Raw genomic sequence first — 15,449 nt, 5'->3', positions numbered from 1 at the left:
AATAAATTGCCTACATTAAGTGAACCATACTCACTATGGGGAGTACATTTCTATGACAATCACTAAATGGAACCCCAATTCATATGCTTTGCTGCCACCAGTGTTTCCAGTAACCTAAACAAGCATTCATGCTATCTTTAATGCCATTTAATATCTTTTTATTAGTTGAAGCTTTCAAGTTACAATGTTCAAAGCTCTTTTAATTGCACGGATGTGATGGATTTGTTGTAGGTTTTGAAGTTTAAGCATATTTGCTTTTTTGTGGAGGATCTGTTTATTTATATTTTTTCCCTACCCAGTCCTAGTACATAGCTCGTTATTGTAGAGTGCTTTAAACAATGCACATGTTATTGTACAAGTACATTTGTATAGATAATCATCCAATCCTGGTTGATAGTGGAATAAAATCTGATATTGAGATGCCATTGAGCATATAAATACAAGGATCACCGCCTAAAGTATTTGAGTTTTAACTCTTTAAATTTGTGATTAAATACCTTCATTCATTCATTCATCTGCCAACTTCATCACGTGTGTCTGTATTGCTACTCATTGTATCTTTACGATTGGTTGTTTAAATACTGTTCAAAATAAAGTGTATAGTTCCTTCATCTATTAAGAATAGAAGTCAAATACATTTAATTGCAGTTTTTTTAAAGTTGAATTTAGGTCATCTCAATCTCCACAAATACTGCATCTAAAATGGTATTGAAGTTCTGTAAATATGATTTCTGACAATCAAAGCTAAATCAAATTCAAAATTTTCACTTTATATTGCAGTAGTTGTACTTCAAGGAACTATACTATGGTAACATTGATAGAGATCAGATTACACCGCCCCATCCCTACCCACCACCGATCTAACACTTCAACTGTACATTTAGACGCAACCTTTTTAAATCTTTTTCTAGCGTGATGGAATACTTCAAGCTGACAACTTCTCCCTTTTTTAATATGCATTTTTGACTAGAATTCAAAATGCACAAGGTTGAATTTTGGTGCACAAATTTCTTTTCAAATTGTTTTGCTATCTACAGCTTGCTATTCGTAAATTCAGTTTAAAGTTCATTTTGGCAACCTATTGCATACCAGCTAGCCTTATGGGAATTAATATAAATATAATCAAACAATATTGATTTTGTCAGACCTTAGAAATGTATTATCAATAACTCTTTGTTTTCATTTCATTTTTAGGTAGTGTTTTTCCGGTCTAAGGTAAACATTGAGACTTGTTCACAATTGCGTATTAGAACATAGATAGAACATAGAACAGTACAGGCCCTTCGGCCCACGATGTTGTGCCGAACCTTTAACCTACTTTAAGATCAAACTAACTACATACCCTTCATTCTACTATCATCCATGTACCTATCCAAGAGTCACTTAAATGCCCCTAATGTATCTGCTTCTACCACCGCTGGCAGCGCATTCCATGCACCCACCACTCTGTGTAAAGAACCTACCTCTGACATCTCCCCGAAACCTTCCTCCAATCTCCTTAAAACTATGCCCCCTGGTGATGGCCCTTTCCACCCTGGGAAAAAGTCTGACTATCCACTCTATCTATGCCTCTCATCATCTTGTACCCCTCTATCAAGTCACCTCTCATCCTTCTTCGCTCCAATGAGAAAAGCCCTAACTCCCTCAATCTTTCTTCGTAGGACATGCCCTCCAGTCCAGGCAGCATCCTGGTAAATCTCCTCTGCACCCTCTCTAAAGCTTCCACATCCTTCCTATAATGAGGCGACCAGAACTGAACACAGTATTCCAAGTGTGGTCGAACCAGGGCCTTATAGAGCTGCAGCATAACCTTGCGGCTCTTAAACTCAATCCCCCTGTTAATGAAAGCCAACACACCATACGCCGCCTTAACAACCCTATCAACTTGGGTGGCAACTTTTGAGCGATCTATGGACATAGAACATAGAACATTACAGCGCAGTACAGGCCCTTAGGACCTCGATGTTGCGCCGACCTGTGAAACCATCTGACCTACACTATTCCATTTTCATCCATATGTCTATCCAATGACCACTTAAATGCCCTTAAAGTTGGCGAGTCTACTACTGTTGCAGGCAGGGCGTTCCATGCCCCTACTACTCTCTGAGTAAAGAAACTACCTCTGACATCTGTCCTATATGACCCCAAGATCCCTCTGTTCCTCCACACTACCAAGAATCCAGTCTTTAAGCCTGTATTCCACATTCAAATTCGACCTTCCAAAATGAATCACTTCACACTATTCTACACTAATCTTGTATGAAGCTATAAGTTTTTGGTTTTCTAGTGGGCAAATATTCAGATCAAACTTGCAATGTTTCACCAAGAACAGTTACTGATTGCCTGCCTGAAGTTGGTGCAGCAATATACTCATTCAGCCCTTTTCATTTTGAGACTCTAACATGGAACCAAAGTATCACGTACTTGTGAAATGCAATTATATCTTGATTGTACTCTTTTTTTTTTAAATATTTTTGATCTTGTATATGGGGTTTTCCCCCATAGAGTTCTGAAGTAATTCCATGTTGCTATGGTGATGCTCAGATGTAAAGAACTAACATAAGGGTGCTTGATTGTTACATTGTCTGTTATGCAGTGAGAGTGCTTTGTGTGTGGTCATGATGGCACAAAGCTCAGTGGCAATGCTGTAATTGCAGCTGGCATTTGCTGAATACCAGTGCGATGACTGTTTGAATTTTTCAATTGATAGCACCTCAAGCAGCATATTCTGAGGCAGTTGTGGGAGTCATTTGGTTATAATTGTCTTTGTTCAGCCCATTTCATATAGAGAAGTCCAGGAAGGAAGATTTAGATGGAGTGTGAAAATTGGAAATGTGTAGTTGAAGTTCTCAATCAGGGTCCCAACAAAGTCTTCACATAATGGAAGAGGTGACCAGGGAAGGAGATGGTGTGTGATTTGCAAAGAGTGTTTAACATGCTATACAAAAGAACAGGCATAGCTACACCTATGTGGGTTTCCATAATATCTTTAACCAGAGAAACAGAACAAACTTTTAAGTATGGTAAGATTGATTTCTTGTGTGAATTCGAGAATCCAGTTTTTCCGCAAATTATAAAGCAGCATCCCTCAAGCTTTGGTTCAACAAATGATGGCTAATTCTGTATTGAAGCTCTTCTGTCTTCTCTGCTGACTAACATTGAGGTGCAACTGAGGCAGCAGTGCATGTTGCTGGGCAAGTATGGATACCTGATATTAAGCACAAGCATCTCTTTTTTTTTTGGTTCTGTTGTGTGCATGGTGCTGTATAGATATGATTTGGCTACATTTTTGTTGAAGATTGTCTGTCTGAGTATGCTCTTTCATCTAGTTCATTTATCTGCCTGCTTTTGTCTAGCATTGGACCCAGAGTGTGGCACAGTGGTTAGCACCGCAGCCTCACAGCTCCAGTGACCTGGGTTCAATTCTGGGTTCTGCCTGTGCGGAGTTTGCAAGTTCTCCGTGTCTGCGTGGGTTTCCGCCGGGTGCTCTGGTTTCCTCCCACCGCCAAAGACTTGCAGGTGATAGGTAAATTGGCCATTGTAAATTGCCCATAGTGTAGGTAGGTAGTAGGGAATATGGGATTACTATAGGGTTAGTATAAATGGGTGGTTGTTGGTCGGCACAGACTCGGTGGGTCGAAGGGCCTGTTTCAGTGCTGTATCTCTAAATATAAATGGGGAAAAAATATATAAATTTTTTTCTGAATTCTCTTCAATAAGGTAATCATATTCCATCTCTGGATGTTTGCTTTATTTGTAGAATATCTGAATTTATTTATCATTACAATTGAGATTAGGCTTGCCCAAGAATTTCTACTAGTCAGGATTTTTTCTTTTGGTAACTGCTTTTGATATAGTTGCTGCAAGGTACAAATAATTGCACAAAGTGTAAGGGTTTGGATTTACACAAATTTTAGTATAACTTCTGATGTAATTATCGCAATGTAAGAAATCAGACCCACAGCTTTTTTGGTGCTTAAGTTGTGCACTAGATGCCCAAGTTATGAAAACTAGTTCATCCAGGTTAATTCTGGAGCTTGTGGTATTTGAGAGGGTGTTTTTCAGAGTTATATTTTAAAATATAATATATTTTAAAGGTGAAATTACATGTAATAAAGGGAAAAATAAATGTTATGGCACCTAATTTAATATTTAATGAATATGTTGATTTACTTGAATTGTATTTAACATCCATGGCAAATACACTTGTTTGTTAGACATTGCCAATTGAGTGTGCATGAACGAAGTAACACTTGTAAATTAATGTGTCCCAACCTAAAGCTAAGGGATTTTTTCTCTTTTTTTTTCCCCCCCCCACTTAGTCTCCTGAAGGTTGACGTGCAGTACCTTTTTGGTACCTTTATCCAATTGGTCAATCTTTCTGGGTGGGCACAGACATAAATGTCAGTTAATTGAAGAGGGAAGGTGCTCTCAGCCAAAACTGAATCTGCCCTTGATCGAGCTCCAGAAATGCACTCTGAATTACTTCCTGTTCCACCATTACCAAGGAAGAAGTGCAACCTAGGCAAAGGATTCATTTCAAACCTCAGCTATGCCCTCTGCCTCCTTAATGTAAATCCCCTTTATGGTCCCTAATTGGCCCCCGTCTTTTTTAATCACCCTTTGTTTCCTCCTTATGTCTATAGAAAACTTTGAGATTCCCTCTTTAATGCTAGCTGCCAGTCTCTGTTCATACTCTCCTCTGCTTTTCTTATTTGCTTTTTTACTTCTCCTCCTCTGGACCTTCTATATTCAGCCTGGTTCTCAATAGTATTTTCTACCTGGCATCTGTTATAAGCACACTTTTTTTTTTCTTAATCTCCTTTTTCTTTTGTCATCTAAGGAGCTCTTGATTTGTTTGCCCTACCTTCGAGGGAACATACCTTGACTGTGCCTGAACTACCTCCTCTTTTGAAGGTAGCCCATTGTTCAGTACTATTTTTCCTGCCAGCTTTTGACTCTTTTTTTTTTTTTTTTTTTTTGCCCAGCTCCATTCATACTCCTGTTGAAGTTGGCTTTCCTCCAGTTAATTAATCTTAGGCTGGATTGTTCTTTTATCCTTTTCTATAGCCTAAACCTTCTGAAACAATGATCACTGTCCCCTAAATGCTCTTCCTACTGATACTTGATGCACTTGGCCCACCTCCTTCCCACAAACCAAGTCTAGCAGTGTCTCCTTTGTCATTGGACTGGAAACAACCTACTGCTCTGGAAAGTTTTCCTGAACTATTGCCCCTCACTGCCCTTTACACTACTGCTATCCCAGTCTGTTTGGATCATTTTAAAGGCCACCCCATCATAACTACGCTATAATTTTTGCACCTCTCTGTAATTTCCTTGCAAATTTGTTTCTCCATGTCCTTGCCACTATTTGGTGGCCTATAGACAACACCATTTTTTGTTCCTTAGCTCAACCCCTCGGGGATATCATTTTTCTCCAACATTGCAATGCTCTCCTTTAATCAATACTGCCACCCCTCCATTTTATTTTCCCTTTTCCTAACTTTCCTGAACATCTTGTATTCAAGAATATTTAACAGCCAGGTCTCTGTTATAGCCACAAATTTCCACATGGATATCTGTGCCTGTAACTCACTAATCTTATTAACCACACTACGTGCATTCACATACATGCACATTAACCCTGATTTAGACACTATTACTTTTTCCCTTACTTTGACCCCACCTAATAACTTATTCCCTATTCAAGTGCTATCTATCTATCTCTATTCAATGCACTTTGGTATTCCTCTGATATTTCCTCCTGGTTCCCACACTCCTGACAAGATACCAGTTTGGTTCCCTCCAATTTGAGCTCCCTCTCTGGTTCCCATCCCCTTGCCAATCTAGTTTAAACCCTCTCCTGTAGCAATAGCAAATCTCCCTGCGAGGATATCCGTCCCAATCCTGCTAAGATGCAACCCATCCATCTTGTACAGGTCCTAGAACAGGTCGCAATGCCTCAGAAATCTGTTGCCCTCTCCTGCACCAGTTCTCCAGCCACGTGTTCAATCGCTCAATTCTCATATATTCCTATGCTTACTGCACATGGGACTGGGAGTACTCCTGAGATTGTTGCTTTTGAATCTTCCGAGCTTCCTAAAATATGCTTTAGGACCTCCATTTCCCCCTTCCTACCTATGTCATTGGTGCCAACATGGATCATGACCTATGACTGTTCACCCTCCAGCAGAAGAATGTCCTGTAGCTGATCAGTGACATCCTTGACCCTGACACCAGGGCGGCAACACATCCCTGTCTGTTCCCCTAACTAACACATCCCCTATCTCCACTGCTCTTCCACTCTTCTACCTCCCCTCCTATGCAGTTGAGCCACCTGTGATATCACAAACCTGGTTCTGACTACACTCCAAGGAACGATCACCCTCACCAGTATCCAAAATGGAAGACTGATTAGCCAGCAAGATGATCTTGAGCCTCCTGCACTACCTGCCTGGTTCTGTTAAACTGTCTAGCGGTCATCCATTCCCTGTTTGTCGCCGCTAGAGTTCCAAAACCCAAAGCTCAAGCTTATGCAACTGGTGACACTTCCTGCAGATGTGTTTGTCTAGGACACATGGTGTGTCCATGACTTTCCATTGCCATAGGTTTGTACATTCTACTTGGCTGAGCTGCCCTGCCATACCTTTTAACTTTCTTCTTCTTCGGCCTCCTTATCTCGAGAGACAATGGGTAAGAGCCTGGAGGTGGTCAGTGGTGTGTGGAGCAGCGCCTGGAGTGGCTATAAAGGCCAATTCTAGAGTGACAGGCTCTTCCACAGGTGCTGCAGAAAAATTTGTTTGTCGGGGCTGTTACACAGTTGGCTCTCTCCTTGCGCTTCTGTCTTTTTTCCTGCCAACTGCTAAGTCTCTTTGACTCGCCACACTTTAGCCCGCCTTTATGGCTGCCCGCCAGCTCTGGCGAATGCTGGCAACTGACTCCCACGACTTGTGATCAATGTCACAGGATTTCATGTGTTTGCAGATGTCTTTAAAGCGGAGACATGGATGGCCGGTGGGTCTGATACCAGTGGCGAGCTCTCTGTACAATGTGTCTTTGGGGATCCTGCCATCTTCCATGCGGCTCACATGGCCAAGCCATCTCAAGCGCTGCTGACTCAGTAGTGTGTATAAGCTGGGGATGTTGGCCACCTCGAGGACTTCTGTGTTGGAGATACGGTCCTGCCACCCGATGCCAAGTGTTCTCCGGAGGCAGCGAAGATGAAACGAATTGAGACGTCGCTCTTGGCTGACGTACGTTGTCCAGGCCTCGCTGCCATAGAGCAAGGTACTGAGGACACAGACTTGATACACTCGGACTTTTGTGTTCCGTGTCAGTGCGCCATTTTTCCACACTCTCTTGGCCAGTCTGGACATAGCAGTGGAAGCCTTTCCCATGCGCTTGTTGATTTCTGCATCGAGAGACAGGTTACTGGTGATAGTTGAGCCTAGGTAGGTGAACTCTTGAACCACTTCCAGAGCGTGGTCGCCAATATTGATGGATGAAGCATTTCTGACGTCCTGCCCTATGATCGTTTTCTTGAGGCTGATGGTTAGGCCAAATTCATTGCAGGCAGCCGCAAACCTGTCTGAGACTCTGCAGGCACTCTTCAGTGTGAGATGTTAAAGCAGCATCGTCAGCAAAGAGGAGTTCCCTGATGAGGACTTTCCGTACTTTGGACTTCGCTCTTAGACGGGCAAGGTTGAACAACCTGCCCCCGATCTTGTGTGGAGGAAAATTCCTTCTTCAGAAGACTTGAACGCATGTGAAAGCAGCAGGGAGAAGAAAATCCCAAAGTGTGGGTGTGAGAACACAGCCCTGTTTCACGCCACTCAGGATAGGAAAGGGGTCTGATGAGGAGCCGCCATGTTGAATTGTGCCTTTCATATTGTCATGGAATGAGGTGATGATACTTAGTAGCTTTGGTGGACATCCAATCTTTTCTAGCAGTCTGAAGAGACCATGTCTGCTGACGAGGTCAAAGGCTTTGGTGAGATCAATGAAAGCAATGTAGAGGGGCATCTGTTCGCAGCATTTCTCCTGTATCTGACGAAGGGAGAACAGCATGTCAACGGTCGATCTCTCTGCGCGAAAGCCACACTGTGCCTCAGGGTAGACGTGCTCGGCCAGCTTCTGGAGCCTGTTTAGAGCGACTAGAGCAGAGACTTTCCCCACTATGCTGAGCAGGAAGATTCCACGGTAGTTGTTGCAGTCACCGTGGTCACCTTTGCTTTTATAGAGCGTGATGATATTGGCATCGCGCATGTCCTGAGGTACTGCTCCCTCGTCCCAGCACAGGCATAGCAGTTCATGTAGTGCTGAGAGTATAGAAGGCTTGGCACTCTTGATTTATTACCTTTTTTAACTTTACAGACTATTTATTACAAGTAGAATAGCTTACCAGTTACTCCCCAACCAGCTCCTTCCATCATACTGAAGTAAGAACTAAATTCTGAAGGGTAAAAAAGGAGCATCTTTTTACTTCTGCTGCCCCCCCCCCCCCCCTCCACTCAACAAACTCTGTCCACACTTTGCTTACAAGCTGCACCCAGACCTCTCTCTTTATTTTATCTCCTGAAGCTGAAACTGCAGCAAACAGATTAGACTGGTTAGTTACTTAACTAATGAGCTACTCTGCAGTAGAGCTCGTTAATCCCTGTCTAAGGCTGGAACTCACTCGCTTTACCCTCGTCAGAACATCTACTGTTGATAGCCACGATCTTAGTCCATTCTGAGGACTCCGCTAGAACCTTCCTGATTTGTATGGTTCGGATCCACATTATACTTTTAGACCTGTAGATATTTAGGAAAACTTGCAAAATGATTAGCTTCCAGAAATGGCCGGATTGTAATTTGGAAATATTCCATTTTAAAGTAGGGAAGCTGTGCACTTGAGTATGCATGTTGGCTAAGGACATAAATATTTTTAAGAGCAGGAAACGATCATTAACACTACTGGCATGTCCTTTTTTCATCAATAATATTTGAGTATCTCTGTGTAGAAAACCTGCCAGAATCTAGGAGATGGAAGTGAACAGTAACTAACAGAATATCAAAAACTGCATGAGTCAATTTTTGGGGTGGGGGGGGGGGGGGGGGGGGATTTTCTTTTAATTCTCAATTCTACGTCACCACCACCTCTCTTGACTCCTCCACTGTCTCTAAATTATCAGACTGCTTGTCCAGCATCCAGTTCTGGGTGAGCAGAAGTTTCCTCTAATTAAATATTGCGAAGATCAAAGCCATTGTTTCAGTCTGCTCTACCAACTCCATCCCTCTACCTGGCCATCTGAAATTGAACCAGACTGTTCACAACCTTGGTATCATATTTCACCCTAGGTGAGTTTCTGACTACATATCTGTGCCATTATTACGACCACCTAATTACAATACTGTAATATTGCTCAACTGTGCCCCGGCCTTAGCTCATTTGATTAAATCCTCATCCATGCCTTTGTTACACTCTTTGGCCTCCCACATTCTAACCTCCATAAACTGGAGGAAATCCAAAACTGGTGCTATGTCCTTATTCACACCAAGTCCCATTCACCCATTACCCCTACAATCCCTGACCTACTCTGACTCTGTTAAGCAGTGCCTCAATTTTTTAAAATTTTCATTGTTTTCAAATCCCCTCATGGTCTCATCTTTCCCTATTTCTGTAACTGCCTGCAGCCTCACAACCCTCATATTTGCGCTCCTCTAATTCTGGCCTCTTGAGCATCCCCGATTTGGTGACCTGGCCCTAAGCTCTGGAATTCCCTCCCTAAACCTCTCCTGTCCTATTAAGCTCCTTTTTTTTAAAACCACCTTTTTGACCAAGTTTTTGATCTGTCCAAATATCTCCTTTTGTCAATTTTTTTTTTTATAATACTCCTGTGAGGTACCTTGATGTTTTACTGCATTAGGCGCTATATAAATACAGGTTTTGTTTGGGTCTCCCTGAGCGATCTCTGGCCAATTGGGAGTGTATCCTCCTGCGGAATACAGCTCTGCGTCTAAAATTGATGACTAGATGCTGTGCAAGGTAACTTTTTTTTTTTTCCTCTAGGATTTCCCTCCTGCCCTGAGTGAGGAAGCATGTAATTTCCATTCAACGTCTCCCAGCAATTGCATAATTGAAGTTGGGAACACAATACATACAGGATTCTACCTTTTTTTTTGCCCTCACAGATGCCCCTTCCGAAGTTTTAGGAGATGGGTTATTTCGCACAATTCTTGAACATTCTCTCTTTTGGAGTCTTTGTTTCTCCCCTCTCCTTTTTGCTTACATAACATGTATATTAGATGTCATTTTTGTACTCTTCCACCTTGTGAAAACTTGCTGTTTTAATGGTCTGGATTTTGCAGTCAGTGGCAAAGCAATGGTGCTAACCACTGACCTTGAAGAAAGCTGCCCACAAAGAGATCACTGTGGCGTGGATTTCACACTTCCCAATGTCAGTTTGAATCTGGTGCCAAGATGAAGTGATCACTGTTGGACACCTGGAGATGTCATCAAGCAAGGTAAACAGCCAATCACATTGAAGTATTCTCTCAGACAAGAAGCTGGGAAGTTAAAAGCACTGATTATCCTTCACTTTTTCATATCGTTTTACAGAGTGCAGAATAAAGATTGAAACATACACACAGGTGTAAAGTAGAAGCTGAAATGTATTACACATTTTTAAGAAGTTGTAGTTAAAATTGTGCACTTTTTTTAGTCAAAGAAATTTGACATTCCACAAATAAAAATTAGCTTTACGGGGCCAGAGAAGTTGTTCACTAACAATCAACTTAGTGATTTTAAAAATCCATTTACACATTTTATTCAACAAGGTGTAATTTTTTCCAAGGTTTTAAGATTAATAGTGTAGAAGTGGAAGTTCTGGTCAGTTCAGTGACTTCCAATTGATTGCAGTCTGTGGGGACTTGTGACAGCAAACCCTATGGAGAAGTGTAGAATCACTGAGAGCAACCTCTGGATTTCCATGTTTAACCTGTGCACGTGTGGACTTCATAGGTTGCTGTCACTTTGAGGAATGATGGTGAACGCTGACAGTTTCACTGTCATTACAGCAAACGCTAGGCCAATAAAATCCTAAAATAACAGCTTGTGTTATGAATGCTGAAAATATTCTGCAGATTAATTGTCTGAAAGAGGATGAAGTTAATATGAAACAAAACTGGAGAGTACTTTTAACAGCTAATTTGATTGGAGGTGAGAGAATTATGCACTTCACAGGAATTGGTTTGTATGCAACTGAGTATCTGTCATGTAACCAATTCTCTACAACGATATTTAGGAGAAAGTTGAAGCAAATATTATGAACGTTATTTACATTCAGAATAGAATGTGACTTTTTCCCACTATATTAAAATGGTAATGTCTGGAGTTTCATAGGGTTCCTTTGTAATATATACAGGGAGAGTATGACTTCATTGTTCTTATAAAGATATGGTTAACCCTTTTGGATAATGACCTAAACTCCAAGAACACAATGATTTATGAGCATTTTGACTCTGATTTTGGTTATTTTAACAATTACTTACATTTGTATAGTGCCTTTTTAATGTAATAAAATGTCCCAAAGTGCTTTACAGGAGCATTATAAAACAAATATGACAACCACAAAAGGAGATGTTGGGTCAGATGACCAAAAACTTGGTCAAAGAGGTAGGCTTTAATGAGTGTCTTAAAGGAGGAAAATGAGATGGAGAGGCATTGGGAGGGTATTCCAAAGCTTGGGGCCTAGGTGACTGAGGGCACAGCCACCAGAGCAAAGATGCTTAAGCCACCAGAATTGGAGGAACACGTATATCTTCGAGGGTTGTAGGTTTGGAGAAGGTAGAGTGGAGTGAGGTCATGGAGGGATTTGAAAATAAGGATGAGAATTTTAAGGTCATGACTTTGCTTGACCAGGAGCCAGTGTAGGTCAGCAAGCACAGGGGTGATATATGAATGGGATGGTGCAAGTTAGGACTGGCAGCAGAGATTTGGATGACCTCCAGTTTACGGAGAGTAGAATGTGGAAGGCCAGCCAGGAGTGCATTGGAATAGTCAAGTCGATAGTTATGGAAGGCATTGGGAATTGAGGTTCTGCTTCAGCAGATGAGCTGAGACAGGGGTGAAGTCATGCAATGCTAGAGAGGTGGAAATAGGCAATCTTAGTGATGGCATGAATATGAGGTTGGAAGCTTATCTCTGGTCCAATGTGACACCAAGATTGCGAACAGACTGGTTTAATCTCTAACGGTTGTCAGGGAGAGGAATAGTCAGTAGCTAGGAAACGGAATTTGGAACGGGGACTGAAAACAATAGCTTCAGTCTTTTCAATATTTAATTGGAGGAAATTTCTGCTCATCCAGTACTGGATGTCAGATAAACTCAGTCTGATTAATTTAGCAACAGTCGAGGAGTTGAGAGAAGTAGTAGTGAGGTAGAGCTGAATGTCATCAGCATACATGTGAAAACTAATACCATGCTTTCAGATGATGTCTATATGCTGTCCCTCGGTAACAAGAAATAGGATTTCCTTAAGCTTCTTTGTAGATGTTTTGTAATATAGTTACGATCTGGCTAGTTAGCTTATCTTTGAGTCTTTGGATTTATGTTTGTCTGGTAGCATGCCTAAATACAGTTTTTTTTTAAAGTGGCTTTAAAAAATTCAGCTTCATTCTTGGCAAATATTTTGTGGTTTGCAGTGGAAAGTAATTTGAAGACATATGTAGCTTGTTTGTCTAAGGTGGAAAGTTTTCAGCTGCTTGATGCAGGACAAAGTAATACAAAAATGTTTTAAACTTCTAAAGTTTTTGTATTTGTTTGAGGTATAATCATACAGTTTTCATTGACTTTTTTTGTTTTTTCTTACAGATGTGTTTTGGTGCCTTGGAATTGATTTAAAAGTGAAATTATAAGAGACTTTTGAAAATCTGGATCAATATCTAACAGTGATATTTCAAAATGATAGGCAAATTAAAACAGAACTTACTATTAGCATGTTTAGTGATCAGCTCACTAACTGTGTTTTATCTTGGCCGTTATGCCATAGAATGCCACCATAGGGTAGAAGAGCATACCCAGCAGCATCCAAACGCTCTAGATAGTGGCAGGTCAATAAGTCACATTTCAAGAACTGGATTGAAAAATAATTCAAATAGATTTGTTTACAACAAAGACATGCCATTAATATTTATTGGAGGAGTACCACGAAGTGGCACCACACTCATGAGAGCAATGCTTGATGCCCATCCTGATGTTCGTTGTGGGGAAGAAACCCGGGTTATTCCTAGAATCCTTGCAATGAAACAAATGTGGAGCAGATCTGGCCGAGAGAAACAACGATTGGATGAAGCTGGTGTTACTGATGCGGTGTTGGACTCAGCCATGCAAGCCTTTTTATTAGAAATTATTGTTAAACATGGGGAGCCTGCTACATACTTGTGCAATAAAGATCCATTTGCCCTTAAATCATTGACTTACTTAAGTAAAATTTTTCCCAATGCCAAATTCATTCTAATGATACGGGATGGGCGTGCTTCAGTACATTCCATGATCACTCGGAAAGTTACTATAGCAGGATTTGACCTCAGCAGTTATAGAGACTGCCTGACCAAATGGAACCGTGCCATTGAGACCATGTATAACCAGTGTTTGGAAACTGGATTTAATAAGTGTTTACCAGTACATTATGAACAACTTGTTTTGCATCCTGAAACTTGGATGAAGAATGTTCTGAAATTCCTAGGTGTTCCTTGGAATACAGCAGTATTGCATCATGAAGAAATGATAGGGAAAGCAGGAGGTGTTTCTCTTTCTAAGTAAGTATAAGTTTACATCTTTTTTTTCATTGTGGTATAAAGCAATTCACAGAACTACATGACATTTTAATCTCATTTTACAACTAATGAAACACAAAGCAATACATACCCTTTCGTCCTGTACAAAAGTTTTTTTTTTTTTTTTTTTTATAGGCCCCCAGCCGACAGTTCTTGGCATTCCTAGGGTACTATTGAGGAATACTCGAGAGGATCAAAAATCCTATTGTAAACCTTGCCCTGTTACTTCAATTTTCCAATACATCTGTAGGTGTTTGCTTTTAAAGGCACGGAAACAAGCACTCTCCAATAGACATGAGATGTAGAATCATAGAATGGTTACAGCACACTAGGTAGCCATTTGGCCCATCGTGTCCATGCCAGCTCTCTGCAAGAGCAACTCACCTAGTCCCCATTTCCCTCCCAACCCGCCCTCCCCCCAATAGCCCAGCATATTTTTCCTCTTATTATTCAGTTCTCTCCTGTAGGTCTCAATTGAATCTACCTCCACCACAATCTCAGGCAGTGCATTACAGATCCTAACCACTTGTGTTTTTAAAGAAAAGTTTCTCTTTTTTAAAAAAAAAAATTCTTTCTTTAGGATGTCGGCATCGCTGGCAAGGCCAGCATTTGTTGCACATCCTTAATTGCCTTTGACAACTGAGTGGCTTGCTAAGCCATTTGATTTGCTAGGTCATGTTACATTATTTCTTCTGCCAATCGCCCATAAGTCGATGTCCCCTGGTTTTTAATCCTTCTGTCATTGGGAACATTTTCTCCCTATCTACTCTGTCCAGACCCCTCATGATTTTCAACTCCTTTTATCAGATCTTCTCTTCAAATAAAACAGTCCCAGCTTCTCCAATCTATGCCTGTAATTGAAGTTCCTCATCCCTGGAACCATTCTCGTGAATCTTTTCTGCAAGTCCAGGATCCCAGATATTTTGTTTTCTCCGCCTGCCCTGCCACCTTCAATGATTTGTACACATATACTCCCAAGTCCCTCTGCTCCTGCACCCCCTTTAGAATTGGACCCTTTTTTATTTTGTATTGTCTCCACATTCTTCCTACCAAGATGAATTACTTCACACTTTCCTACATTAAATTTCATCTGTCACTTGGCTGCCCATTCCACCAACCTTTCTATGTCCTTTTCAAGATGTAACCCTATTCTCCTCGCATTGCATAATACTTCCAAGTTTTGTCATCTGCAAATTTTGAAATTGTGCCACGTACACAAATGTCTTAGTGCTTAATATCTATCAAGAAAAGCAGCGGTCCTAACACTGACCCTTGGGGAACCTCACTCTATCTTCCTCTAGTCCCAAAAAAAACTTTTCACTACTCCTCTGTTTCCTGTCACTCAGCCAATTTCATATCCATGCTGCTACTGTCCTGTTATGTGGCACTTTATCAAATGCCTTTTGGAAGGCCATGTACACCACATCAACCGCATTACCTTCATCAACTCTGTTACCTCATCAAAAAACTCTCTAGTTTAACGAATCCCTGTTGGCTTTCCTTGATTAATCCATATTTGTCCAAATGATTGATTTTTGTCTGATTATCATTTCTAAAAGCTTTCCCACCACAGTGCAGGACTTGGATGCACAAAGAGGAGACCTTGCCTGAGTGAGACGTAGACCTTGTGA

At 41.1% G+C, this 15,449-nt stretch overlaps 1 protein-coding gene across 9 annotated transcripts in view; it reads left to right on the top strand.

Annotated features, from left to right (window-relative positions):
* Positions 1-15,449, top strand: part of LOC137346674 (protein-tyrosine sulfotransferase 1-like) — a 128,130-nt gene that overhangs the window by 15,480 nt on the left and 97,201 nt on the right. For 6 of the 9 annotated variants that reach the window (XM_068010338.1, XM_068010343.1, XM_068010344.1 and 3 more), the window contains one exon: positions 12,854-13,800. In XM_068010338.1, coding sequence (XP_067866439.1) covers positions 12,944-13,800 — 857 coding nt within the window. In that variant the 5' untranslated portion in view covers positions 12,854-12,943. Of the gene's footprint in view, positions 1-1,194; positions 1,216-10,051; positions 10,507-12,853; positions 13,801-15,449 lie in introns of those variants that run through there. The other 3 variants (XM_068010341.1, XM_068010340.1, XM_068010339.1) reach the window with 2 other exon arrangements.

Source organism: Heterodontus francisci, chromosome 30 (genome assembly GCF_036365525.1).
Source record: "Heterodontus francisci isolate sHetFra1 chromosome 30, sHetFra1.hap1, whole genome shotgun sequence".
Lineage (NCBI taxonomy): Eukaryota > Metazoa > Chordata > Chondrichthyes > Heterodontiformes > Heterodontidae > Heterodontus > Heterodontus francisci.
This window is presented reverse-complemented; position numbering and strand designations above follow the sequence as displayed.